This window comes from Syngnathus leptorhynchus, chromosome 9, assembly GCF_054491065.1.
Source record: "Syngnathus leptorhynchus isolate UIUO chromosome 9, UIUO_Slep, whole genome shotgun sequence".
Taxonomy (NCBI): Eukaryota; Metazoa; Chordata; class Actinopteri; order Syngnathiformes; family Syngnathidae; genus Syngnathus; species Syngnathus leptorhynchus.
In genome coordinates this window covers 3,245,447-3,272,141 of record NC_141203.1, presented here as the reverse complement: position 1 = coordinate 3,272,141, position 26,695 = coordinate 3,245,447, and the positions used below count along the sequence as shown (strand labels likewise).

Genomic DNA, 26,695 nt, shown 5'->3' with positions numbered 1-26,695 from the left:
ACTAGTTTGACCTTTTTGATCCTAAAATAGGTCACATGGTGCAAGCACAACACAGGTGATGACCAAAAGAGCACCATTCCCATACTAAAGCATGTTTTCCGAGACTTCGAAATGTACAAAATATTCCTGCCGCAAGTTTAGCGCAAAGCACAATTCGACTGTGCATGGATGAAGTTTTATTTCTTTTAGTATTTTTGCTACAATTTGATACGATTGAGGGGTTGCTGCTTTTCCCTGGTCTAAAATTTAGTGTAGTTTTTGCAGCCTAAATGTCCAAATGCACTAGTGGGTGAGGGAGAAATAATCAGCGAGGCATAGCGCATCTACCAAATGATCAAACAAGCCGAAGTAAAAACCATTGGCCCGCACAAAAATGAAACCACGGCCGTGTTTACACCGAGCACAGAGTGCCAGTCTATCGAGGACCCTTCACGTCCATGACAGACTATTTTGAAAGGTGCAACCGGAAGCGAGCCTGGAAACGGACGGTAATAGACAGGTAAGAACAAACAGTTAGTGTGCTGGGAAATGTGCGTGAAGTGTGCATGAGGAATTTAACCTTTAAGGCGTTTCCCGACGAAAGATTTAGACATTCATTACCTGGAATGCCTTTATTTTGTTTTGGAAAAGTGTGCACTATTTGCAATTGAATGTTAGCTTGACGTCTTGCCAAGCTCGGCTGATAACCGTCAACCGCAGAACCGAACCGAAGAGGATTTATGAGAAGCGGGGGATGTGAGTGCACTTGAAAGGCTATTCGGAACCTCGTTTTCGGCTTCCCTCATCTGTTGCTTGTTGTAGCGTAGTCGACGTGGTTTCGAGGCGTCGTCAGCAGGCTATCACGGAAGGGTCCACCACCGTCAGACACCCACCCGCCTGCCTGCCAACAAGCCGAAGTCGAAATGCTTCTTCCTGCTTGAGACTCTTACTAACGGAGACTCCCCTCCCCTCCCCCTAAAGAAATGGAGCGGCGCACCGGCAGCTAACAAGACAATTTTGGGGAGAGCCACGGAGGACGGAGGCGACACAAGCGAGGCTTCGCTGAAATGAGATGAGGCTCAGAAATGGAACTGTGGCCACTGCGATAATTTTCTTCACGTCTTTCCTCAGCTTGTCCTGGTACACCGCCTGGCAGGATGGCAAAGGTATGCTCAGCCGTTTTGCTCACTGCTCCACACTCTTTCACTTTAATATGTACATTCAAGAAGAGAAAAACACATGTAAATTAATTCATTTCATTGTGTTCATAACTCATGTAGTTCTTTAAATTTCTTTTTGGATGTCAGCATGCTTGAATAAACTGTGTTGTTGGTGAAAATGCTTTTGATTGATTGATTGAACATTTATTGATCCCGGGGGTGGGGAAATTCAAGCCCCAGCAGTATTCATACCAAAGAGTGGGTATATAAAAGATTGAGAATTTTTCATATGTATCTAATATAATATTTCCAATGTATATGTTAAGCTATAATTACACCAATATTTTTTAGTTTTTGGAGTCTTTCAATTATGGGTCCATCTATTTGTATTTGAACATCAAATAATTCAGTAAAGCAATCAAAACTGAAACACGTCTTCCCTCCTGTGTTCTGACCGACACCTGGGGCGAAAAGAGTATAACCATCCAAGCCAACCCCGATACAGTCCTCAGGGTCCCCAACAATAGTGGTAGCAGTTTGCATTATTTTATTGCAATGGTTTTCCTTTTTCAGATTTGTTTCAAGACTAGTTACAGTTACACTTCACTTTGATGGTTAATGCAGTTATTGCAATTTTGTTGTTTTATCTCAGTAGATTGGTTTATTTACCTTTCAAAAACCAGAAGCCATTCATTTACAAATGTGATTGCACTTTACTTTACATCAAAAGTGTCAAACTCAAGGCCTGGGGGCCAGATATGGCCCGCTACATCATTTTATGTGGCCCGTGAAGACAAATGATAACTTTTGTCCGAGACTTAACAGCTTCAAACCGTGTCTGAGGTTTTAAGCGATATGGCCTCAAATTCATCTGGTATAGTGGGTAACATCCTGCTTGGAAGTACCAGCTATACGGATACTTTCTGTTTGAGTCTACGAAAAGTTTCCGTCATGCACCATTTCCTCGAAACGATATAACCCACCCACCATCATGGAATCATGACCTCATTATGGGTCCAGCCTTATTTATCATATATCACAATTTTTGTTTGGGTGTAATGTGGAGTTTGCGGGAAGGGAGTGCAAGCTAACTATCCGGTGCAAGGGTTGTCAGAGATGGGTACACCGGAGATGCAGCGGAGTAAAAGACAGCTTACTAGCTGCAAGTGAGACCTTCCAATGCAAGCGGTGCAGGGGAGAAGTCGCCCAAGCAGACCCAGCTGAGCAAGAGGGGCTCGTAGTAGATGGGGAGATGTACAAGGTGGTGGACAGCTTCTGCTACCTTGGAGACATGCTCAACGCTGATGGGGCAGTGGACCTTGCAGTGACCACAAGGGTGAAAAGCGGGTGGAAGAAATTCAGGGAACTCATGCCCTTCTTAACATCTAAGGCCCTATCCCTGAAGATGAGAGGCCAAGTGTACTCAGCCTGTGTCAGAAGTGGTATGACGTACGGCATGGACCCTGAAAACAGAACATGAAGACAAACTAAACAGAGCAGAAATTAGGATGATCAGATGGATGTGTGGTGTGTCAATGAGGGAGGAAAAGACCAGTGCAGAGCTGAGAAAGAAGATGGGAGTGGAGGCCATAGTGGATGTGAGGGAGAGGCAGACTGCGATGGAACCGACATGTAGTGAGGAAGGACGAGAATGACTGGGTGAAGAAAGTCATGTCATATAACGTAGAGGGAACAAGACCCAGTGGCCAGCCTAAAAAGATCTGGCAGACGACCGTGGCAGCCGACATGAAGGCGCTCGGCATCAACCATGAGATGGCCATGGGCCAATCCCGGTGGAAGAAAGCCATATCGAGAAAGCCTGGAAAGCGGACTTTAAATCGATGATGATGATGATCAAAGTCAAAAGTCAAAGTCAGCTTTATTGTCAATTTTTTCACACGTTAAGACACACAAAGAGATGGAAATTACGTTTCCCACCGTCCCACGGTGACTAGACACATTACACAACACATACAAGCAAATAGCACAAAAAGTAAAAACGAATAGACAAGAGCGATGAATAAGTAGATAAATAAGAGGAGCAAAATGGAGCAAGCGTGCAGACAGACAGAGAGAATTCAGGATCCTGACAGCTTGGAGTACGAAGCTGTTGGCGAGTCTGGTGGTGCGGGAGCGCAGGCATCTGTACCTCTTCCCAGAGGGCAGAAGATCAAACAAAGAGTGAGCGGGGTAACCATTGATGATTTGGGTGTAAGGTGAGGCCGGAATTGCGACTGTTTGCCCAGGTTTCAGTGCCTGTGGGAGGTATTGGAGCCGCGTCTTTAATGACTTCTTATCAGCAGAGTGTAAATAATTGCAGCCCTCAGATAAATTCCAAGCCGAGTTATCGTGGTGTGCTTTGTGCTATCAGTCTTTATAAGGACGATCAAAGAATGAAAGCACGTTGGCGTATGACTAAAGCGCAATGGGACGGTGAGCTGCAGTGGTGCACCTGTCTACACAAACCAACACATTTTATAGTCTGAACAGATCACATGATTGTGATTATTCATTTAGTAAACACTACTGTTAGGATTCAGTTCATAAATGTGTGTATACAGTGCAGTGTCCCAAGAGTTCCCTGGAAAAATATGCCTCAAAAATCTCAAATCATCATCATCTTGTAGGACATCAGTGAGTTTTACTCAACAACTAGGTATTGCTATACTTTGAACCATAGAACCACAAAAGTGAAACTTCCTGTGTTGTAGGAAAGAGTCTAGCTGCTCAGTGAGTACAGATACCTCTTGTTAGTACTTTTGATAATATAAAGTTTTCATTACAATGACAAAAAAACAGGACTGTTCGTTCTAATGATGATTTGCCAATAAGTCAAATTGCGATAATGTAGCGGCAACTACTGCCGAGGAACACTTTTTTTTTTTGCCTTAAGTAATCGGTGACTGATATCGGCAACCTCAACAAGTACCGATACCTTAAAAAAAGGCCGGCATAAGCCCAATTATTAATGTTAATTTTCAACCATCCGATGGACTAATAATGTTAATTTTCTGGTCGCTGGAGGAAAAACCCCCCCAGCAAAAATAAAAGTTTGTTATCTCGAGATCAATTAAATCCAGTGCTCTATGCTCTCTACCCGCACCCTCCAGCAACGTTAACGGCATTATGTCCTGTGCAATCAACTTGATAATTGCATTCGCGATGTCATGTTTTTGTGTGATAGGAGGCTCATCATTAACCTGGCAAGGGGCAGATTGATACGTGAAACACTTAAAGGAGGTCTTCACAGTATCAATCTGGGACCGCTCCACTGTGAGTTGCTCGGAAAAGGAAAGAAAATTGAGTACAATACTTCAAACTGATTGGCCGATGTGACTAGTACAGCCTACCAAACTTTTGTTTTGACCAATCACGGAACAGAAATCCTAATCAGGAAGTTAAAAAAAGCACAAACCTCTGTCAGTTAAAAATGCACAATTGTTTTTGACCAATCTCACAATTCTTTAATTAATGGTAATCAGTGATGAGATTGATTGGCAAGCGCCATGAAGCGTTGACAATTCTGGTTGTCTAATACTGAAAGAGGGGGAAAAGAAAAAGGATACAATACGGCAGTGTTTTGTGATTAGACTAGATCAAACGTCGGTGTCGATTAGATTTAGATGACTTGTGCAGCCCTAGGATCTTCCTACTCATCATAGAAATAATTCTCTAAACATCTTGTTTACAGAATTTTTAGGTTTTAGAAGCACCAAGCACACTTCAGCAATGTTGATTTGTTGACGATTAACCGAACATACAGTACAAAATCTGGATTTGCAAAGTGCGCAAATGACTTTTTCCAACAATCTTTGTACATGTAAAATGTCCGTTTGTCCTTATTTTACGTAAGCAGAGGTGATAGATTTGATGTCCAAAGTTGGCGCATTCAATTTGACAGCACTAATATTTGAAAGGATGATTCTTTTCATAATTACGTCAATGGAAAATGCTCAAATTAAAACTCACCAGTTGACAGTGGGGCTTTGATAACACATAGTTTCCCTTCCACTTGAGAGTTTTTGAGACATGCGGCGGTTGGCGCGGAGATTGCTGCCTCAGTTGGATGCCATTCCTGGCCTGGGGATTGGATCGAAACTAAAAAGGGGGGATTCTCCTTTGAGCTTTGGAGTAAAGCCCGGCTGTCCCCACCCACTGCACCACCCGTGTGTCCTAGCAGTGTGCACGCATTAGTGGAACAAAGGCAAAGGGGCGAGCGACTACATCAGTATTTAGAATTCAAAAATATACCATTCCAAATATGGAAAGTTGAAAATTGGATAGGACCTAACCCTTATTTTCAAATCTGACTGGTGAAATGCACACACTTGACAGTCGATACATTAACCCTTCCTTTGAAATTGGAATATTGTTGGTTGTTATCATGGTTGAGCACACACTTGTCGGGTATTGGGTTTTCTCAAGAAGTTCAAAAGCGCCTTCCTATTTGTGGATATTTACAAGTTACAATTGACAAACACAGCAGTTGTTTGAAATAACATGGTGGTATTAACCGTCATAAAACAGTATGAACAAACTTTAACCATTTGGGGGAAAATGTTGACAAATGTACTTTTGCTACACTTCCAGTAGTATCATTGATGCTGGTTGTGCTGAAGGCTTGTGTAATGTGCTGGTATTACACATTTACTTTTCATCTATGTTCAAATATGATATCCATAATTTTCCATTCAAATTTTGGTAGAGTTTCTTTTTGTTGTTTTAAGTATGTATTTGAAGTATTCGTCTGTCAGAGTCTGAATACATTTAAGGCAAATGGGCAAGGAAACACAGAAACATGTCTTCCATAGTTCATGCAGTGCTTCTCAATTATTTTCTTTTACACCCCACCCAACCCCGGAAGACGAAAACATTTTGCTGTCCACTGCAACTATTAATAGTACTTTTAGAGTCAAATGATACTGTTTAATTTTTACATCAAAGGATACATTTATTACCAACACTAATTTACCCCAAATTCAAACCAAATGAAAAAAATGACTGCCATTTATTGCACAATTACACTTTATTGGATGACAAAATAAATGTTTCTTAGGTCACAAGCACACCACAGAGCCATGCCGCCTCCTGGTTTCTATTAAACCAAAAAGATGAAGACACGCTGAATGATATTTTCTGAGTCACCACAGTGGTAATCAAAATTTGAATTTGTATATGACAAATGTCATTCAACCAAATACCTAAGTGCCACTCTTGGGAGTTGAGAGCTAATCTTGGATGTTGGAGTTCTGGCCTTTTGACATCTTGAATCATTCCCTGGTCATGTGACCTGATGAGACGAGGACCTGTTCTAAGTCAGCTGTACAAACACTCCATCGTGACTCTCTCGAGTGCGCGCTGCTTTGTTTCTTGTTTCATCTCGCGGTGAAGCCACAGTAATCTCAAAGAGCAGGATGGATGGCAGTGAAATGCTGTGACATATGGTCATTAATTACATAATGATTAATAATCCAAAATGAATTTTCTAAAGATGTCAACATGTCAGTTTTTCACGATCACAACTCATAAATTTTCACATTTTTTTTCCAACATACTTTTTTGCAGTGTTGATAATGTGAAGTTAAGTGAAATCAGTTGTAACTCGTTAGCCATGTGAAGTTTGATAAAGCCTCTATCCCAGCGAGAAGTAAACATTCGCATCTGTTGGCATCCATGAAAATGCGCATATTGTTTACTATGAATATTTGAATACAAATAGCTGAAAAATTAACTATAGCAATGAAGTTATTTCACTTTTGTTACGTCCCGCCACTGTTGTCCATCGCATAATATGTTTAAGTGTTGAACTTGTGTTGTGCCTTAAACGCTCTTCCTCTTTGCAAATTACACTTCCTCCTCACTGTCCTTCAAGATCTCCCATCCAGCAACCGGCTGATGCTTTTCCTCCCGAGTCCCAGCAGTCCACACACAATGGGACAAAAATAGCACACGCAGGGTGCGTCAAATCGGTTGCCCGGATTTACAAACACACTCGCATACAAAAAACCTGCAATAATATGCATTTTCAGAGGGGTTTTTCATTTTTTGTCTGCCTGTGTCTTGAATCACGTGTTAAGTGTGTCGCCGGACTGAGGAAGTGCAGCCTGCCAGACGAATCCCTTAGTGGCCTGGAAGGATGAGGAGAGGAAGAGCAGGCCAAATGATAAAAGAGGGAGAGCGAATGGGAAGTGCCTGAGGTGGGCTGCTTGCTGTATGTGAAAGGCAGCAGAGTGCTGACAAGACAGAGAGACAAGTGGGATGTGTTCCCTGCTTTGTTGTGTGTCCTGCTACACACACGCACGCACACAAACGCACACACCTACACACACACTTACCTACCGTTCCCCCGGGCGCTCCTCACACTGTCGGAAACAGGACTGGGCATTTTGCACTGTTAAGTCATTATAGTAACGGCAACATCCTGTGTCCCACACATCCGTTCACAAAGTCACAATGCTCATTTCTATTTCGGCACAGAATTCCCAAGATAATTCCCCTTGATTTTAAGAGTGGGATACATACTGTAATTTGTTGTCCTTTCAACGGATTAATTTTCCGGGACCATGGGTGTGGACTTCTGTCTTTTCTCGGCACTCGTGCTAAGCGTATTTACATAAATATTCACAGCTATGGTCAAGGCAAGGTCTCGTAAATGCCACAAATCACGTTTTTAGAGTGCACCACGGCAACTCTTTGCTCAAGTAGTGCTCATGTTTATCGGTTTACGCACGTGGCACATCAGCAGTCATGGGAAGAGGCTTTTGTGGTCACTAGGAAGAAGTGATCGCAGTTTCCTCTGTCATGAATTGTATTTGATAGTAGGATTATAAGTACGGAAACAAGGAATAAAGCAAGACTCAATTATGAAGACAAAGCAAGTTTTTTTTTATTTTAGCATGAATCTTAAAACTCCTTACCATTCCTGTTTTGTGTGTTTGGTGTGCGGTTTAACTTAGAGGAAGTCAACCCTGAAATTTTCTTTACAATAATATTTTGTATGTGCCACCACTAGTCTAAACACAACATTCTGATTAAGATTGTATTTGTGGAATATGAGTTAAATGAATTAAGCAATAAAAAAAAAAGCCACTTGTTTTTTTTATCCATCTCAGAGGGCGGCCATTTTGCCACTTGCTGTTGACTGAAAATGACATCACAGTTGCCAGCTCTGAGGTCACAACCAATCACAGCTCAGCTTGAGTACTCTTGAGAGCATATTCTGTAAAGCACATTGTTACAGCAATAGCGATTGTGAAAGCGCTATACAAATATATATAGTTTGTGAAAAAAGCATAAAGGTGAAAATTTCCAGTCTTGCTGGGTATTATTACTTACTATCAAAAATATGCCGCTCATTGTCATGCTCCAAAATCCCTATTGAATCCATGCTTCATCTTTTCTCGTACACAGTCTGTTAAGGCACTCGTTTTTCTCGAGAACAAACTGATCGTGCTAAAAATAAATTCTGTAGAGGACTTTCAGCTTTTGAATTCAGTGTGGTGTCACATTCTGTACAGTACAGTCAGCTTTTCCTACTTTACATATAGTGAAATGACAGCTTTCCATCCCCTGCAAAGGAGAGTTTATTTCCCCTGTCCTCGAAACACAACCATAAAAAACAAACAAGAAGTGAAAAGGTACAGACCTTTCAGTTTCTTCCCTCCTTTGGCTAATATTTTACAGCAACTTGTTAGTGTTAATTACTCTTCATTTTCATGCACCAATCGTTTTGCTTTCATAACCAGAGAGGCATTCAACAACAAAAATTCCCAAAATAGAGATACATCCTTTTTTCATGTGGTGCCAGCTTGCTGTGCCAGTGATGCTCACAGCAAACAGCAGGATCTCGAGTGGGTGAAGGTCGGGAGAAACAATGAGCTCATGTTGAGGAAGCAAAATAAAGAATCTTTGTTGGACCCATGCCACCACAGGGATTGGCTCTCTTGATGCTGCAGTCATTTTGCCCCAAAGAAGTTGCAAACAGAGATTAGACTTGATGGTTATAAGAAAAACACAAGGTAATCCTTTGGTTCTCGCTGATCTGAAGTCTTGTTCGCGTTAGAATGCGTTGTGTTTCATATGGCAGACCAGGCTAGCAGGTGCACCACTGGAGGGTTACTTCTCATGCATAATGTACAAGCATGTTTGGCGTACATGTGGCTCTCATCTCGGTCTTGTCTCACCTCGGTGGAATCTGAGGATTTTTTCCCCCCCCCACATTACAATTAGATTATATTTTAGTAACATTTATTTCCAGTAAATAGTCTGATCCTAAACTATAATTAGTGTCAGGGTTCTTTTGCTCCTATTTATATATTCTGATTCAAATCGGTTATTTTATGTGAAGTTATACCAAAATGCAAATTTGGGTCCACATTACAGAACGTGTATGCAGATGTGACGTCCATGTTCCCGCTGTGGCTGTCGTGTAAAAGGAGCGTAAGGCCTTTTACCTTTTCAAAGGCATTTGACGAATGTCAATTGCACAGTTCAACTGGCCTTTCCTCCCGCATGCCTCTATTGATAAATAAATACGGCCATGTTTTCTGGGAGGGTCACGAGAGAAGAATAGATGAAAAAATCTGCAGCAGAAGACTTAATGCATACAATTTTGTGAAAATATTCATCTCAGGACAGAAGGAAATGCAAACAGAAGGAAGGTAAAGCTGTTGTGTCAGCAGTGGATGTTAGCTCTTCCTTCCATTACTCCTGGGGAAATGGAGAAGAATAATGAGATTGGCAAGGACTGGACTCTGCTTGGTCTAATTGTTTAATGTATTTTGTGCAGTCGTCCATGTTTTTTATATCCACTATTGCTTTTCTAAGTGACAGTACCTGACACACGCCCAATTAGATTTTTATTTGACCTTTTATTGAATCAACATTGACAATTTATTTTTAATTTTTTTTTACGAGAGTACATCTTTTCCAATTGGGGCAATAGCAACATGGATGCAAACTGCTTTGGACACATACATGAAGACATTTATGATCGCTGCATACCTTAATAAAATCTGACTTGAGATCAGTAGATGGAAATGGCGTGATGGTTCATAACCTGCATAAACATACTAATAATAAGACCAAAGCGCGTCGATTTACAAATGGGAAATGTTAAAAATTGTGTTCCAGGGTTAAGAATTTAGAGTACCTAAGATCTCCAATATATTATAAATACAATCCATACACAGTCTTAGTTACAAACAAAAAGGAAGACAAAATCATTTTTGGCCTCAAAGACTCTTTGACTCTTTTGACTCGACGAAATTTCAAAAATTGCCTAGTCTGCATTCTCAACAGTGTTAAGAATTGTCAAGTGTTGAGTTACCTTTAGAAAGTTTGAAAAATGATGACAGGTGTGGAAGATTGTTGCTTGGAACTGCATTCAAGTGGATCACTGTTTTGGTTTCGTCAACATCAGTCCAGATAAGCGTTAGAACATGCAAACATTGTGTATTGGTCAAGCAGGTTGTGATATATAGATGACTCAATTTTGCTTCATGTTTAAATGATTTTTGATTTTTTTTTTTTAAACTGAATACGCTACTCCTCTTTGTTGCCCAAAGAGAACAAAATAAAAATCGTATCTGCTCCATGGGATTGCAGGTGTGGCTTAACCTCCTCAGTGCTGGCAGCCAAAGCACTGTTGTGCAGATGAAAGTCTATTTAGGGTTTGAAGCTGCCCTTTTCATAGGGCTCGGGTTCAGATGACTGCATCTGTGGGAGCAGCCCGGAACAGACAATAGCTCAGTCAGAGAGAATGCAGGAGAGAGCAAAGATAAAGGGAGTCCAGTCATCATTGTTTTATCGATGCTCACAACAATATACCGGCGCTGGTAGATCAGAGACAAACAGCCCGGATAAACCATAACCTCTCCATCTGGCCCTTTCTTTGAATTTCAGTTGCAACTTCAAAACGTCTGGTTTAAAAAAACAGTCCGAAAAATGCAGAAAAGCTCATTTTTTCGGGTTACTGCCTGTAGCCATGAGTCATATGAGACAACATTATGACGACAGCGCCTGAAGAAAACCTCACTGACACCTAAAAACAGATGATCCTTTTATATCCCCAATTAACAGGCTGAAGAACTCTGAAGTCATTCCTATTTTTAACAAACAGATCTTATCATGGTTGTCATATGACAACCATGCTTTATGACCATTTTTACAGCATGTTTCTTAAAAATATGTTAGTAACAGTACTGGCAAATATCAAAATCAAATTTTTTAAAAATGCTTAAGCCTATGCCCAAAATCCATATGCAATTAAGGATATGTAGACAAGCTGTTTGTTTTTTGCTAATATTTTTCCTTACAAATAATTTCTGTAATTAGGGATAGACTATAACGTTGCGGCTTGCGTCACAACCGCCGTAGGAGCAAAGGCCCTGTCATTGCAGTTGACAACTCTTTTGATAATAGGGTAATCATGTTTTGCCAAAATTGTCCAAATCATCCTTCTCAACAGCAATATTGTCTAATTTGTTGGTTTTCTGAACGCCACGTCGCTTATTCCAACCATTTTGATTTGGGGGGGGGGGCAGGCAATCGGTAACAGGGAAGTCAGCCACAGGAGACATTTGTACTTGATATTTTCCACATACAGCGGCTCGGTGGGGCACTGGGTGGCACGTCCGCCTCACAGTTAGGAGGGTGCGGGTTTGAATCCACTTCTGGCGCTCCCTGTGTGGAGTTTGCATGTTCTTCCCGTGTCCGCATGGGTTTTCTCCGGGCACTCCGGTTTCCTCCCACATCCTAAAAACATGCTTGGTAGGCTGATTGAGCAGTCCAAATTGCCCCTAGGTGTGAGTGAGACTGCGGATGGTTGTTTGTTTCTGTGTGCCCTGTGATTGGCTGGCAACCGGTTCAGGGTGTCCCCCACCTGCTGCCCGATGACGGCTGGGATAGGCTCCAGCACGCCCGCGACCTCCGTGGAGATAAAGTGCTTCAGAAAATGGAAGGATGGATATTCCACATAGGAGCTGCTCGCTAAAGTTCAGTATTTTTTTTTTAAATAACTGAGTTCTCAAAAGCCACTTTCTGTTCCTCATTGCAGAGAAACTGGTAGCATACCAGCGGGAATTCCTTACCTTGAAAGAGCGCCTTCGCGTAGCCGAGCACAGGACGCTGCAGCGCTCGTTGGAGCTCAACAACATCCTCGAGCAGTTTCGGCGCGCTGTTGCTGAAACCAACAACAGCAAAGATGCCCTCACCACTTTTTCAGGTAACTGATTACCTGGAACGTATAACGAAGGGATGGCAGGTGTTTTAGTGTCGTTGGTGTTTAAAGGTAACAAAAATAAAAATGCTTGTCGGGCCACACCAAGGTCACTTGCGCTGGCTCGGCTGCGCCAATACAATATATATTGATTGGTCAATAATTGTAGAAATAATTGGCTGTGTGGTACACATTTGCTTTCCTAAACGTACTATATTTTATGTCCTGATGTATTTAGCGGATACCAAGAAACTTTTTAAGCAGCTGGCCAACAGGGAACCTCTCCACGTGCCAGACATCTATCATCACATGCCTCACCTGCTCACCAATGAGGACAGCTTGCACCCCGCCGTACAAGTCGGCCTCGGACGCACCGGAGGTGAGAACTCGCCGTAGTTAGCCAACGTATATTTTGAGCTACATGACTTCAGTGACGACGGGTTCTCTGTAAATATCCTCTGGACTCAACGTCACATTGAGGCCTCCCCGAGGAATGTTTACACACTGTAGATAATTATAGTCTATGTACAGGACATTGTGAGCCTTTGTTAATAAGCTATGCAGCAAACTTCCTCGCTTTGATAGCTTAGTCAATGTGCTCCCCACTTGCACTTCTCAACTGGAGCGTTCTAGTTTAATTGACCCTGTTTATAACGAGAGTAAAAAGTAAAACGCAAGTAGAGCCTTTTCATGCCTAAATCAGATGACACTCCACACCCCATTACTAAAGTACTGCAGTCGACAATACTCATTATTGTTCAACTTAGATCTCATATTCTTGTAGTATTTGCCAAATCGCACGGCGGCACGTGGTTAGCATATCCACCTCACAGAGGTGTTGGGTTTGATTCCACCTCTGGCCTTTCCTTTGTGGAATTCGCATGTATTGCATGGCACTCCGGTTTCCTCCCACATTCCAAAACCAAGCATGGTAGGCCGATTGACCCACCAAATTGCCCGTAGGTGTGAGTGCGAATGGTTGTTCGTCTCTGTGTTCCCTGCAAACCAGTTGAGGGTGTCCCCCGCCTACTGCCCGATGACTGCTGGGATTGGCTCCAGCAAACCCATGACCTCCGTGTGGACAAGCGATACCAATGGTGAAAGTCCCCACCATTAGTCTGTCTTCAATGAAACACTGAGAAGGAAAAATGGCAAGAATGTTTTAAAAGGTTCATGTCGCAGCACTGGTCAAACCAGCTGAATGTTGCATACATGTTAAGTACATTGCTGATGTTTTTCTGACCTGGTGGCCTCAACCTGAAGGACCTTTGTATAGTGTAGTATTACATAAACACTCTTGATGTCCTCATCCCGTCAAAATTGAATAGCCTCCAAAGTCCACAAGGTTGTAACCTTTTATGTATGGCGAAGAACCTTTCTGATAAGCATGTTTTTTGTCTTGAACTATAAACCTCTGCTTTTAGTTTCTAGCAGAAATGTCACATTTCTTTTGCTTAGCAACACATTCCTCCTTGTGTGAAATGTTGCTATTTTTACTCTTAAGTGTGACAGTGTAAAACGTTAATCATTGAAAATGTCTAATGAGTTCATTTACTGTTGAATGGAAAAGCTTCTCTGGATGCAGCCCAACAAAACTGCAAAGATTTGATGAACGGCCGGTTTGAATGAACGATTTGAGCAGCGATCAGCGAGGGATGCAAGCTGGAGGGGTTCGGGGCTTGAATTGAGTTTAGGCCGCTTTTAGAGTTCTGCACACGTTGCACTTGCCCGCATTATCGCTCATTCACTGTCTAACACCATCCCTCATGATGTCACACTTTTTTTTTCCCTGTGTCCCACGCTCCTCCTTTCATCTTCGACCTAGTTTTTTTTTTTAATGCTGGTGTGCGTCGCCATACAATGTGGGGTTCGGTGTGAGAAACACAAAGCAAAACTGGGACAGATTTTCCACGCCGTGGAAATTGTTGGTCCCCTTTTCTCAAGCCTGCAGCGTGCGCCTCATTGCTCCTGCACCTCATGTTTTTCGTACTCTTCGTGAGGCCCCGTGTCGCTGTCTCCAACGGCCATGATAACACACCTACCGTAGCCAAGTGTAGTTTCCCTGTGACATTTTAAGTTTGGTGCAAGAAGGCTGCTTAGTGCAGAATCACCTTACGACGTGGGGATCATAAGTACCGTTTGTTAATATGAAGATGAGCACATGGATCAATAGAACAAGTTGTATTGTCTTTGGTGAATTCCTAGCAAGCAAACATACATGCAAGTGTTGTAAAATGCAGGCAAGTTGTGTAAACCTCACCCACAAAATTTTGAATTTTTTTTTTTTCCACATTCAAGGTTTTTGATAAGTCTTAATATCACACATTTGAGAAAATAAAAACTTGCCAACGTTACAAATTAATAATGGAAACAGAACAAAGTTACAACTTGCTTCGGCACTTTACGTTTTTTTCAGCGTGTTCTCTTCGGTATCCAAACGTACCAATCCGCACGCTTCAACTCGATTTAGAAACATGAACATGATAACATGGAGTTCAGCAAAACATTCACGTACAGTGAAATGGATTGAGAAGTTGATAATGTGACACTATTGGGACCAAAAAGTATGCAAATAAGCAGCATCACTGATTGTGCTGCAGGGTCTTACAGCTGCAGTTTATAGTTTGACCTATAAGCATATATTTCAAACTAATGTGTGCTTGAGCTATCTTTTGGCAAGGGCATAAACATTTAGAGATGTAATCGTCAGGGACTTTGTGATTTAGGGCTGCAATGATAAATGGAGTAACTTGAATACTTTGATTTACAAAAAGGCTTGAAGCAAAATTTGTTACGCAGTGCTTCAGTAACATGCGTTTTGAGGGATTTTTTTGGTATGATAAAAGAAACAAAGCACATAGGGAGCAGCCCATCTCTCACTTTTATCACTTCCTGTTTCTTTAGACTGCCTGCTTGTGGTACTGTTTTTTTAAATTGGTTTGAGGAAACCGAATGGATTCTGATTTATTCATAAACTAAAGAAACAGATTTGATCATCTGAGCAACATCGTGCCCTTTGGGCAAATCTATTCAATTCATGACAGAAGCTCATGAATTAATTCAGCAGGTCTTTGCGTCAGTCGACCGGATGCCAAGTAGCATTACGCTCCCGTGTCTTCCTAAATTTTGCCAATTGTTGCCCTCCTACTGCTTGTAAACAGAAGTGTTTTATTTATAGAATCCATCCATATCTGACTCAGATGTTGTTTTTTAAGGTGGCTCTCCGTGAGCATCCAGGGTTGCCTTCCTTCTGTCGCCATCTGTTTGCGTTGTGGAGTCCATCTGATCTATTAAACGTCGAGCAATGCACATTTACTATTTATTAAAACTCATCTGCTCTCACCCCGGTGCTCCTCTGCCCAGTTACCATGGTGATGGGGATCCCCACGGTGAAGCGGAAGGTGAAGTCGTATCTGGCGGAGACGCTGCATTCTGTCATCGACAAATTGACTCCGGAGGAGAAACTCGACTGTGTGGTTATTGTCTTTGTTGGAGAGGTGAGAGGTCGCCCTGCAGCAGTCTTCACATGACTCGAAAAGTTGCGCGACGCTCAAAGGTCACCCTTCTTTTTCCCGCAGACTGACCTGGAGTACATTCAGAGTGTGGTTTCAAGCCTGCAGAAGGAGTAAGAGCAACTTGTGATAGGAATGTGGTTCATGCTGTCTGACATCACCCGGGTTCTATTTTTCTTTAGGTTCTCAACAGAGCTGAATTCAGGTTTGCTAGAGGTCATTTCGCCTCCCGCCACTTTTTACCCAGACCTCAACAACCTTAAAGAGACATTTGGTGACTCCAAAGACAGAGTAAGGTATGACAATGAATCATCGGTACCACTTTTTCTTTTTTTTTTTTTTTCTTTGCCTAATTAAGCAAAGTGTGAAGGAGAAAACGATGGCCTGAGAGGCACAGATAGGAGATATGAGGCAGCGACTGCAGAACCAGAAGGATGAGTCAGTGGGAGGGAGTGAGCGGGAGAGAGCTTTTAGTCAGCTGCTTAGTATTCTACAAGCATTTATCAAAGTCGGATCAAGGTCATCAGTAAAGGCGCCTTCCGCCTCTTGCTCCCGAAGCGCTCCCTCGCTCTCACAAGCTTTTGTCATGGATGTTTTCTTTACGTCGGCAGACGAACGGCTTAATAGAAATCTGTCATGGTGCGGATTGTGTGGACTCGAACGTAATAGACCTCAACCACAGACGAGTCTTGTTTGTGTGGGAGCGAGTGTTTGTTTGCACTACCTTGCTGGGTAATAATATATGCCTATCTTTCATGTGGCATGTCAATATTCTTACGTGTGTGTGTGTGTCAGTGTCTGAACATTGTGGAATCAAGTATATTACATAAGACCGCTTCATTATGAATGCAGGGATAAACGCTAATTGGGCCAGACTCTTCAGTCTCAAAGCAGTAGCAACCACAAACTGTCCCTCTACATCTGTATCTTGTAACAATGTTTTTTTTTGTGTGAATGTCTTTGTTTAGATGGCGGACAAAGCAGAACCTGGACTATTCCTTTCTCATGATGTATGCAGTGAGCAAAGGAGTTTATTACGTTCAGGTAAGCCCTTAATTGATGGTAAGTGGTGCTTTCACTTTGACTGCCCCTCTCAATTTAAAACAAGGGCGGCCACAAAACAAATGTGTATAGTTGCAATTCGTCGGCGTCTGTTTCCTCTCGTTAAAACCCTCACCCGGTTGACTTACTCTCGGTTTAATCCTCTTGGATTTCTGCCGCAATCATCTGTCTTTTAGCGCTCCAAATTTTTTAAATGTGTCACCAATACAGTGGGACTGCTAAAGTTGAGCGCAATCTGTTCTCGGAATCAATAGAAATCTGTTCCACAATCCATCTATCAGCATTAGAAATCCTTTATCAACTGTAATAATCCCTTTTAGTAGGGCTGATCGATATTTCAATTGAAGGTTGTAATTGTGATCCCAGACAACTGGATTTTATGATCAGCGTTTTTGTTTTTCAAAAGGTCTCTTACCCTTCAAGATTACAAATTGGCGGCATGCTACTGTGGATGAGGCACACTTACCAGCTCTGACCTGGTGGGAAAAAAAAGCCTTGTGTCTACGTCATGCTAGCACCCTTACTCCTGGAAGTCCTTTCTTTGGCAGCTGCTTGAGAACGCTAGACGTTAAGATAGCTTGCGCTGCACTACTCAGTTCTATTCATTGAGTAACTAATACTTGGCTCCGTGGCAACAAATACTAAGGAGTCACTCAACATGCACCACACCAAGCAAGAACATAACGGATGGAGATGCTAATTGCTAATGGGAAATGCGGAGTCGATCAGGAAAGACCATAATAAGATAGGGGCATAGCATGCTTTTGGCAAAGGTCTTGCTAACTGCATAAGGGCGGATGGCAAGCGGCTATGAACCAAAGATTACAAAAGTATTAAAATTGCTAATCACCTAGAGATAAAATAAGATGACAGCACACCGTCAAACACTGGAAGAAGCTTACGGCTGACGTCAGCTATGATGAGTTTGAGGTAATAAACGTATGAAATATTTTAGGGATGGGCAGATACCAGCTACTGTTATCCGTGCCGGTACCAGCCTTATTTCACGGTATCGGTACTTGCGACATTGGCCGATACCAGCATCGGCTGTTCTTTTGTCGCCATTTTATGATGAACTAAAAATTTAAAATTAGAATAGAAAATTCCCATTAATTTCCTTCATTCTCATGATGGTCAACTGCAGACTACTTTCTGCTCTTGGTTGCTTCATGTACGTATATATTCAAATTATTGTGTCTGAAATTTTTAAAGGAACTGACATTTTTGACACAATTGTCAGTGGTTGGAATGCTGAGATTTTACGATGGTTTTGTTTAACCGACCACTCCCATGCATATGTACCTGTTATCAGTTTCACATCTAATGGTTGCGGTGTGTCATTTTCATTCTCTGCTCTCACCTGGAGGGAAGAGGTATTACCATCCACTTTAGTTTGATGCACACTAGTTCGGCTGTGGTTTCATCGCTTAATTCCCAATAGCACATCCCTTTTGTGACCATTGTAAGTCCCAACCCTCCCAGTGGTTTGTAATGGCTCACTCCTGTGCGCTTCTGCTTCCTCAGTTGGAGGACGACATCGTTGCCAAGCCCAACTACTTTGCTACCATGAAGAACTTTGCCCTCCAGCTTGCGTCCGAAGACTGGATGATCCTGGAGTTTTCTCAGCTCGGCTTTATCGGTATGATAAATCACACAGCTGACTGGCTCAACAAGTGCTCAACTCACTTTGTTCTTTTCTGCTTAAGGGTGGCATTTCTTGTCCCACCTGTTTATGTTCTCCTGTTTACGGTGTCGCAACAATTCCCCAATGTCTTGTTAATCAGACTCAAATGTTGGTTGCTAATGAGCGTCTGTGCCAGAAGCACAAATCTCATTAATGTTTTACAATGCACTCTCCTGCAGGGAAGATGTTCAAGGCACCAGACCTGAATCTTATTGTCGAGTTCATCTTCATGTTCTATAAGGAGAAGCCAATCGACTGGCTGCTGGACCACATTCTCTGGGTCAAAGTGTGCAATCCTGAGAAAGATGCGGTATGCTCTGTAGAAAGAATCTTTGCACTGGCATTGAGTGCTTCATTGTTGCGACATGAATAAGTCAGACACCTATAAGCAGATATGTTTTTGTGTTTCAAACATGTAGTTGTGTGTAGGCTTAAGAAAAGTGCTCGACAACTCTAAAGACAAGTACTGAATGTGTCATAAGTACACACCGCAACTAGGACAGTGATGTTGTACTTGTGCTTCTATAGTCCTCATCACTCTTTTCCTCTTTGGCATCACATATTCTTTAATGTAGGTGTGAGAAAAAAAAAACAAGAGCTGTCAAAGTCTGCTTTATTGTAGATTCTTCACATGTTAAGACACTCAAAGAGATCAAAATTACGTTTCCCACCGTCCCACGGTGACTAGACACATCACACAACACATACAAGCAAATAGCACAAAGAGTAAAAACAATAGATAAGAGCGATGAATAAGTAATAAGCAAATAACCCAAATAAATAAACAATAAATAAATAAATAGACAAATAAGAGGAGCAAAATGGAGCAAGCGTGCATACAGCAGACAACCAGAATATAGCGCAAAAGTACAGGACGTTATGGGGGGAGGGGGGAGAGAGTTCAGGATCCTGACAGCTTGGAGTACGAAGCTGTTGGTGAGTCTGGTGGTGCGGGAGCGCAGGCTCCTGTACCTCTTCTCAGAGGGCAGAAGATCAAACAAAGAGTGAGCGGGGTGACTCACATCACACACAATGGCGGTCGCCTTGTTAGAGTATGTTAGAGAAGTCATGCCATTCTCTACTCGCTGACCTGATCATGTTTTATTGATATGACGTGTAATAACCTTCCAAATGTCAGACGCGAAAGCATTTCTCGTCAAATTCCAAGTAGTCCACCTTTTGCGCCGCAGCAGCTTTCACTGCACAATGGCAGTAAATGCATCCTGTTCTATTGTGTTGTCCACTTGGCTTAAACTCGTTGACCCATTTTAACACTTTTTCCAGAAACACTGCGAGCGCCAGAAGTCAAGCCTCCGTGTGCGCTTCCGACCCTCCTTGTTTCAACACGTGGGCCTCCATTCTTCTCTCGCCGGAAAGATCCAAAAGCTCACAGTGAGTCCCTGTGCCCACGCAATCAGTCACTTGCCACAGCTGATCCATTCCACACATTTCAGCGTTGCTCTTTCTCTCTCTCTCTCTGCACGTTCCTGCAGGACAAAGACTTCCTCAAGCCTCTTCTCCACAAGATACATGTCAACCCTCCTGCCGAGGTTTCCACCTCAATGAAGGTAGGCATCCTTAGGCGCTATAATTTTTGTGTCATACATATACAGTAGAGCCTCCAATTTTAAACAAATGATCCCTTCGCGAACAATACAGATTAAAAAATAATAAATTTGACCTCAACTGGTCATGATCAGAAAATCTTTAGTGAATAGGCAAAACCTCGCCAACCTTTGCTGCTCAGTGAAATACAAGCTTTTACAGTACAACTACCCATGGTTTAAAAAAAACTTGAAAAGAGGTAACAGGAAGTGATTTTAATTTTTTTTGTTTGTTTTTTTTTTGTTTTTTTTTTTTAAACTGGTCCATCGCCTTAAAGATTATTGCGGGGGAAAAAATGTATTTCAATTGAAAATGCACAAACATACATCATTTTAAAGTTAGAAATTAGGCGGGAAGTATTTGAAAAAGTAGTTTGATGTGTTTAATGTATTTCTATATAATTTTCAGCTTTCACGTTGAACTACATTTGTCATAGATGTGCTGTTACAAGGCTCAAAGTTCCTCGCTTTTTAAAATGATGAATTTACATGAGAAATCTGATTCATGCAATGATTTTTAAAAATCGGGCGTTTACTGATAGAGTGGACCTTGACTTAAGCCGTACGGTTTAGAAATATGTTTTAGGAAAGCTTTTAATATGAATTGATATATTAAGATTGACACCATCCTACACATACATTTCATAGCATACGTGTAAAGGTTTAGAGTGTTTTGCAGAATTTGAGTTCTTAACGTGTTAATTCCGTCAGGTTTATCATGGCCACACCTTGGAGAAGACATATCTCGGGGAGGATTTCTTCTGGGCCATCACGCCTTCCGCAGGAGACTACATCCTCTTCAAATTTGACAGACCCATCAGCATAGAGCGGTAAGAAGAGAGGATATTGGCACTGACTGCCCTGCTGAGTTCATTTCCACACGCTATCCTTTGCACAGAGCCCGTTTTTAGTCCCAATGATCATTGTCACACACACATCTGGGTGTGGTGAAATTTGTCCTCTGCATTTAACTCATCCCCATGTGATTTTGACCCATCCCCCTGGGGGAGAAGGGAGCAGTGAGCGCCAGCGGTGCGGCGCTCGGGAATCATTTGGTGATGTAACCCCCCCAATTCCAACCCCTTAATCTTGATTGCCAAGCAGGGAGGCAATGGGTCCCATTTTTATAGTCTTTGGTATGACCCGGCTGGGTTTGAACCCACAACTTTCCAGTCTCAGGACGGCCACTGTACAACTAGGCCACTGAGCTGGCTCATGTCTGTGTGTTTGCATACCTCTCAGACGATTTGATCAGTCTAAAGAGAACTAAAATAAGCATGTTCGGGTCAGCCACGGAGATGTGTCTTATTGTATTATTAACACATTTTTGTATTGAGGCAGGGTCCAGTAAGGCCAGGATAGCCTGCTAACAAATGCGTTTGGAGAGATGCTGAGTTGCTCTGCCAGTAAGGGACTCTATCCGCTGTAGTGTGCGTTGGAGTGATGTCCGTTATAGATTCTAGATGTGCTGATGAGACAAGATCTTATCAAGAGGAAGACAATTCTTTTGCTGTCTCTGCTTGTTAGCTGTATCGCAGCCCCCTCATATTTTATTAACAGTAAATGTCTCCAACTTTGGTTTGTAGAGAGAAATGAACATCTTGAATTCCAAATTAAGCTCACATTGTTATGCTAGTCCCCCTTAACTGGCTAGAAACATTCTGCACTACATTTGTGACTTATTATTACAAAGACATGACGTTGAGGTTGAAGAAATGACTTGAAATGACTAAAACGATTCTGCAGATCCTTAAAACATCTCAAGAAGGCTTACATTCAATCATCCAAAGTAAATGCCGTAATTATCCTGAAAAAAGCCACGGACAGAGCAAAAGGGACTCATTTCAGTTATGCACCTGATGGGCTTAGCTGACTGTTTAAGATGTGGTCACATTTTATTTTAATATGATAATACACAGAAATACCTCATGATGTTTGTCCTCACGTTGATATTTTTGTAAAATCATGTGATAAGCCACGAATGGGCACTTGTTCGCCCCCATATCAAGTTTAGAAAAGTGCTTAATGATTTTGTTTGTCGGCAGGTTCCTGTTTCGCAGCGGTAACCAGGAACACCTCGGGGACAAGATGCAAAACACCACAGTGGAAATACTGCCCGTCTCCGTAAGGAAACACTCTCCCACATGCAATCGAGCACACAGCGATGTGACCAGTGACAGCGATCATTACATGACACTGTTTGGACCGATTGCTTTGAAGGCTGCAGCGGATTGATTTTAAAGCGCAATGTAAGCGTGACAGCTCTGCCTGAGGCAATTGACTGATCAGTGATCAGAGATCCACATCATTAACATTTGCTTTGACTCGACTGTTGCATCATTTAACTTTTGCCTTTTGTCAGGAACCTGGACCGCAGACCAAAGAGAAGTACAAACGAACTGAAGACCGCTTCTACAGGATCGGTAAGTGTGTGTACTGGATGTGTGTGCAAACACACGTAGTAAACATCAGTCTCAGATGACACACAAATCGATTGCTCCCTCGAAATTAGACGTCCATGATGCAAATTTGATACGAGTATGAAACCTCAGAGGAAGTTGAACCCCGCTGGTTGGTAGAATAAAAAATTATTTGAAAAAGTGAAGTCGTTGAATGCCACTGCCACTCTGTTAGAATTTACTGTCAAACTAAATAAAAAAAATAATTTCTCACTATATTTCAAACCATATAAAAGTCTGTATAGCTTAATGCTAACGTACCATGCAGTACAGTGGTTAACAAATAGCATCATTGCGCAGTGTTATAACCATTTAAGCAAATGATATTGGATCTTAATTACTGGTGCGACACAGGTCGACAGATACATTGATATATGTAACCAGCAGCTAATATTGCTGTAATTTATTGAGCTTAGTTTACTGATGCCCTCCATAACAGTATGTCGACATTATACTGCCCCCCAAAGTCACGCCCGAAGGAGCAGCATGATGTCCGTTGAATCGAAGCAAAAAATTTGCCTAAACTGGTTTCACTTTTTTTTTAAGATTGTATTATGATATTGCTGTATGTTTTTCTTAGTATTTCTTTAGGGTACTGTTTTTTTGTATTCTAAACACATTCCAAACACTTTCGTTTTTTTGGGTTGACGGGAGGCTGTAACTGATGATGAGCATTTCCATTTATTTCAGTGAGGAAAGATTATTTAAGATATTTGTTTGGAATGGTGACGGTTTGTTAAACTGAAATCTCAAGACACAACTGTATGTGGTTCTACCGCAAATGCGAATAAACGGTGTTCTGACTGCCATCATACATCACAGGCTCAAGGTCAAAACAGTGGCATCCTTTGTGACGTCACTAGTTATCGAAGCGATAATAACTTGAGTGTTTTACAGCAGCGGTCATCAACCACAGGTTCGCAGGCTATTATCGTGCCAGACAGCAAGACGGATAGACATACAGACAGCAAGATGGATAGAGAGACAGATAGCAGGACATGTTTGAATGAATGAATCTACATAGACACAATGAAGAAGAAAAAAATTCAGCCAGCAGGTTTGATATGCTATTATTGATGTGACCATGAGATGATATGACATGTAACATTGCCTTTGCGCTTTGTATTTAAACACACAGGTCAGTTTGAAAAGGGCGTGGCCGAAGGGGCTGTCGATCCTTCCTTCAATCCCATCGTGGCCTTGCGACTGTCTGTGCTCAAAAACTCGGCTGTTTGGGTCATCATCAGTGAAGTAAGCAAACCAAATAACATGTGCATGGTCTGTGTAATCATTGCATCTTTAACTGTATTTGACAGCATCCCTCTCTTTGTCTCATCAGATCCATATAAAGAAGACAGCAGGCTGACTTTTGTGCAGGGCGGCCTCGAATTGCCGATCCCTGGCAGTGAAAAGCTTGAGGCTTCTCATGTCGGGGCCTCAGGCAGCAATGAAGTCTTGAGACCACTTGGAGCTAGCTCATCATTATTTCTCTTTTCACCCCTTTTTCTTTCCCTGTCTGTCACTCTCTTACTTACCTCGGTAGTGAGAATGTGAATTCTGCTGTCAATGGGCAAAACAGCCGGAACCACACAAGCATTTTGGAACACAATCGGATGAACGAGGACAAAATCATGACGTCAGTCACCTGGCCACTTGTGTCCATGGATGCTGCCAAATCACTCCCGTTCAACTCAATGCTGCCACTCTTGGGCGTGCTGGGGCATTGCACTCTGACTAGCGCCACCAGCTGGTGCCCATGATTGTGCCGGGAATGTATACCCTAACCCACAAATGAGGAAATACCGTTTTAAGTCCAACACCAGCCCCAACACACAAAATACTCCAATATCTTTAAATCCTGCCTGTGCTAATTCTTGAAAGGAAAACAAAGTGATCACCGCCTGTCTGACCTGACGGGGGTCCTTGTATAGAACCCACTCAAGAGATTGCCTTGATGCCGTTTTTTTTTTCCCGGAAGGAACATACTGATAAAGAATTAGATATAAGGATCTATGAAGGTGACTTAATTTATTTAAAAAGAGATCTTTTAATTTCTACAAGAAGTAAATATATTTTTGAATCTATTACGAGATGTTTATGCTTGTGTGACTTTAGTTTTTATGTTTGCTGTGCATTTTCATGACTACCATTTCATTTCACTTGAAGCCAATTGACATTATTCCTCATTTTCATACAGCTCAAAGATAGGAAAGATGAAAACAGACTCAGTTGTGTGTGGAAAATTGTGCCTTATATCGCATTCCCCAAGTGTGTTATCAACTATTTCAATCACATTTGCCAACATCTCACTGGCTGGATATAGTATTATCATTGTTGTTATTGATGTGAAAATAGCAGACAGTGTTTGATGTGACTCCCAAGAGTTTGGTATCACATTACATTTTAAACTGCTTGCTTTGCACTGTTTGTTCGTTGCATCAGCATTGGGACCACAGTCTTTTCATTGTACGAGGACCATTAGGGCCATACTGAAGAATAGGAGGGGGAGGTGTCAAATTATGAGAACTTGTTAACAAGTCGTAACGTTATGGAAATCATAATATTGTGTGGAAAAATCTTTTTCAGAGATGGAAGATATATTGTCATTTTATTACAGGGCAAAAAAACACAAAACTGTACAAGAGCAGAAAAAAAAAGTAATTTCTTGCAGAGCCTTGGGATCGACCTCATACGAGTAACCTTTTTGAATGTGAGGTTAAAACACTTCCATTCATGTAAATTGATTTTTTTTTCTTGGACTACTTACTATTGCAAGAAAAATGAAGCATTTTTAGTTTAATTTAAATAAAATTTCATTTGTGGCTTATTTTTACTTCCCCATTTTTTTTTTTAATTAAACTATCCTGGAGAGTTTATATTTCATTTTAGAATATCCCTATAACTAGTTTTACAAGATTAGTATTGTAACATATTTCCCCCTAGCCCCCACTGCAGTTTTCTTGCTAAATTACAATTACAGTTTAATTTTTTGTTGAATTTGAATAATCTTTATGTGGCACTAATGCTCCTTTGTACTCTTGTACACTTTACCTGAAAGGACATAATTTCTCTCTGGTTTTGGAACGGAATGTCACGACTACTGATCTAAAGAGTGCACCTTTTTGTCGTAGAGTTTTAGCGGAGGATGTCGCCTTCATTGTAAATGTATAAAAAGCAATGAGCATCTCTTTCTGTCACTTGTCCAACTCGCGTAACTAGTTTATTGAAATCCACATCACTTTTTGTTATAACTTGCTGTCAATTTAAATGACAGTGGTCTCTCTTCAAGGAGGTAATGAAGTGCCTTTTGATGAAAGTGGACAGAGCTGTAAGTGTGCTGTACACACACACACACACGTTTGTACATACTTGACAAGTGTTGTTGTTTATCTAAAGCAAGCTTCTGGATTACACTTTCTTGTGTTTCAATTTATTCTAATTGATCCTAATCAGGATGTTTACTTTGTCAAAGGATGAGAATAAGATGCCACAAAGCTTCTCTTTTAACATTTACTGGATTGTCTTTATGCCTAAAGTTGTGAAACTGGTTGCACGTCAGAAAACCTCCCCGTGAATGTTAATGAAGAGTAAAGACCGAAAACTATTTCAATTATTTTAATTTATCCTAATCTGGATATTTACTTTGGAAAAGGATGAGAATAAAATGCCACAAAGCTTCTCTTTTAACATTTACTGGATTGTCTTTATGCCTAAAGTTGAATGAAACTGGTCGCACGTCAGAAAAACCCTCATGAATGTGTTGAGGGAGAGTAAAGACCGAAAACTATTTCAGGCTAGAAACCTCCTTCCCTCCCATCGGTTTGTGTGCCTTCATCGTGTTATATGTTGCCTTTTTTGACATCTTTTTTTCATGGACATGTTAGAAATAAATAAGGAAACAAATTGCCTGGTGTTTGCTTTTTGTGCATATACAGGATTGTCTCAGAAAATCAGAATATTGTGATGAAGTTCTTCATTTTCTGTAATGCAATTTAAAAAAAACAAAAATGTCTTACA

General features: G+C 41.5%; 1 protein-coding gene across 5 annotated transcripts; it reads left to right on the top strand.

Annotated features, from left to right (window-relative positions):
- The first annotated feature begins 412 nt into the window (after positions 1-412).
- On the top strand, positions 413-26,581 carry mgat4a (alpha-1,3-mannosyl-glycoprotein 4-beta-N-acetylglucosaminyltransferase A). 5 transcript variants are annotated; one of them, XM_085921194.1, is made up of 17 exons: positions 413-499; positions 961-1,145; positions 12,196-12,363; positions 12,596-12,736; positions 15,721-15,854; positions 15,936-15,982; positions 16,052-16,165; positions 16,838-16,913; positions 18,456-18,570; positions 18,795-18,925; positions 19,900-20,007; positions 20,109-20,183; positions 20,931-21,049; positions 22,265-22,343; positions 22,582-22,642; positions 23,817-23,929; positions 24,018-26,581. In XM_085921194.1, exons 2-17 carry the CDS (start codon positions 1,052-1,054, stop codon positions 24,042-24,044), a joined length of 1,602 nt encoding a protein of 533 aa, XP_085777320.1. In that variant the 5' UTR covers positions 413-499; positions 961-1,051; the 3' UTR covers positions 24,045-26,581. The 5 variants fall into 5 exon arrangements, 3 of the variants coding, with proteins under 3 accessions (XP_085777320.1, XP_085777321.1, XP_085777319.1); XR_015067319.1 differs by adding an exon at positions 23,579-23,735 and having other exon boundaries at positions 487-1,145; positions 24,018-24,045; XR_015067318.1 differs by adding an exon at positions 23,576-23,735 and having other exon boundaries at positions 488-1,145; positions 24,018-24,045.
- Positions 26,582-26,695: the final 114 nt, after the last annotated feature.

Coding starts and splice junctions, on each gene's coding strand:
- mgat4a (XM_085921194.1), top strand. CDS start 1,052: ATGAGGCTCAGAAATGGAACTGTGGCCACTGCGATAATTTTCTTCACG. Junction 12,737..15,720: donor CGGCCTCGGACGCACCGGAG/GTGAGAACTCGC, acceptor TCCTCTGCCCAG/TTACCATGGTGATGGGGATC. Junction 16,166..16,837: donor GACTCCAAAGACAGAGTAAG/GTATGACAATGA, acceptor GTCTTTGTTTAG/ATGGCGGACAAAGCAGAACC.